The sequence below is a fragment of the Charadrius vociferus genome, unplaced genomic scaffold, assembly GCF_000708025.1.
Source record: "Charadrius vociferus isolate BGI_N301 unplaced genomic scaffold, ASM70802v2 scaffold450, whole genome shotgun sequence".
Lineage (NCBI taxonomy): Eukaryota > Metazoa > Chordata > Aves > Charadriiformes > Charadriidae > Charadrius > Charadrius vociferus.
This window is the reverse complement of record NW_009646931.1, coordinates 2,219,143-2,220,694: the sequence shown is the minus strand read 5'-3', so window position 1 is coordinate 2,220,694 and position 1,552 is coordinate 2,219,143. Positions and strand designations below refer to the sequence as shown.

Here is a 1,552-nt window from a genome sequence, read left to right as displayed (position 1 = left end):
GGGGTGGGAGATGGGGAAGGCTGGCGGTTGGAGGTGGAAACAAAGCGGTTGTGCTTGTCGCCCCCCGTATTCCCCACCCCCGGCCTGGAGCTGCCGGAGTGCCCGTGGCCAGGGTGAGTCTGTGTTCCAGTCTTTTTTTTCTTCATTTTCAGGGAAGAAAGCTCGGACTTTCGACCTCGAAGCCATGTTTGAGCAAACGAGAAGAACTGCAGTGGAGAGGAGCAGGAAGGTCTTGGGTAAGATGTGCGTGTGTAGTCGGTTAATGCGTCTTAAACGGCATCCTGGTTTTCGGTCTTGGGGTGATGTTTGAAGTACCTCAGACTGACTGTCTAGAGAACAAAAAACAGGTGCAGTTTTGTTCAAGGAAAATGGTCCTAAACAGCATGGGGCATAGTAAATAGTCAAGATATTAATTGACATACGTTGTCTGAGTATGTAAGAGTAGTATGCATGTGCAAGGTTCCTGTTGTGATGCGTAGCTTACAGACACAGGAAGAAGGTCGATTTGAACACAGGACTGGTTCTTTTTTTTCTTTTGCTTAGCTCTGTGTTTATTTTGGAAGGGGAGTTGGTACAGACAGCTTTAATCTAGAGATAACACAATAACAAAGAAGAAATGTGAGTCTTATACTGAACAGCAGGTTATATAGCAGCCCACAAATTTATCTCTGTTTTCTGCTGTGCTGGGAGTGGGTAAGTTTTCAAGGAGGTGCTTTGAGAATGGGAGATGGGGAAAATTTTGTCTCTTGCTGCCTGTATTCAAGCAAACACCATTCCAAAGAAGGTCCTTGGAAGACCCTCATGTGTGTTTTAGAAACACCTTTGCCAACCCACATGTCCATGCTTTTTCCCTCCACTTAGACAGTTTGTGCAGAATATGTGGGTTTGGTTTTTTGTTTGTTTCACGTGATGCGGTCATGGTTGAGCAGCTTCTATCATACTAGATTACACTTAATCTGCTCTCTAAAGTGTTGCAGTTTATGAAGTTAGTAGACTTGAAGCACCTTATCATGAAGAAAGCAATTCTGTATGAAAGAATGAGATAATTATGATGTTGGTTGTTTTTATTGTTTTGAGTCTACACAAAACCACAAGAACAGACCTCTGTAGAGGCTTATTGACTTTGTGGACTTTAAGACGTTGTGAAATTCAGGTATAGATGAGATGCCAAAACTTGATATGGACCATTTTTTGTGTTGGCTGAATCTAAACACAACAATGTGTTTCCATGTTGGAAACCTTTTCATTTTTGATGCTGGTTCAGGTTGAGCTATCATTCCTTATAAGAGATCATTTGCTTACACTATGCTTTAGTTTAGGAGGGAAGTCCAGTAAGCTATTACAAAAACATAATGTCTTTAAGTCAAGACATCTTGAATATGATCTTGAATGGGTCCCCTCCCTTGCACCCACTCCTCCCCTCCCCCTTCGGTTTCTAGGCTCTTATCCATAAAGGAAGCACAATGCGTTTTGTTGTTGATAAGGTTGATCATGACACGCTGGAGGGGAGGGATGCCATCCAGAGTGACCTGGACAGGCTGGAGAGGTGGGC

General features: G+C 43.4%; 1 protein-coding gene across 1 annotated transcript in view; it reads left to right on the top strand.

Annotated features, from left to right (window-relative positions):
* Positions 1-10: 10 nt before the first annotated feature.
* WDR70 (WD repeat domain 70) overlaps positions 11-1,552 on the top strand; it is a 141,124-nt gene continuing 139,582 nt past the window's right edge. Inside the window, exon 1 of the mRNA XM_009894710.1 lies at positions 11-236. Coding sequence (XP_009893012.1) covers positions 11-236 — 226 coding nt within the window. The remainder of the gene's footprint in view (positions 237-1,552) is intronic.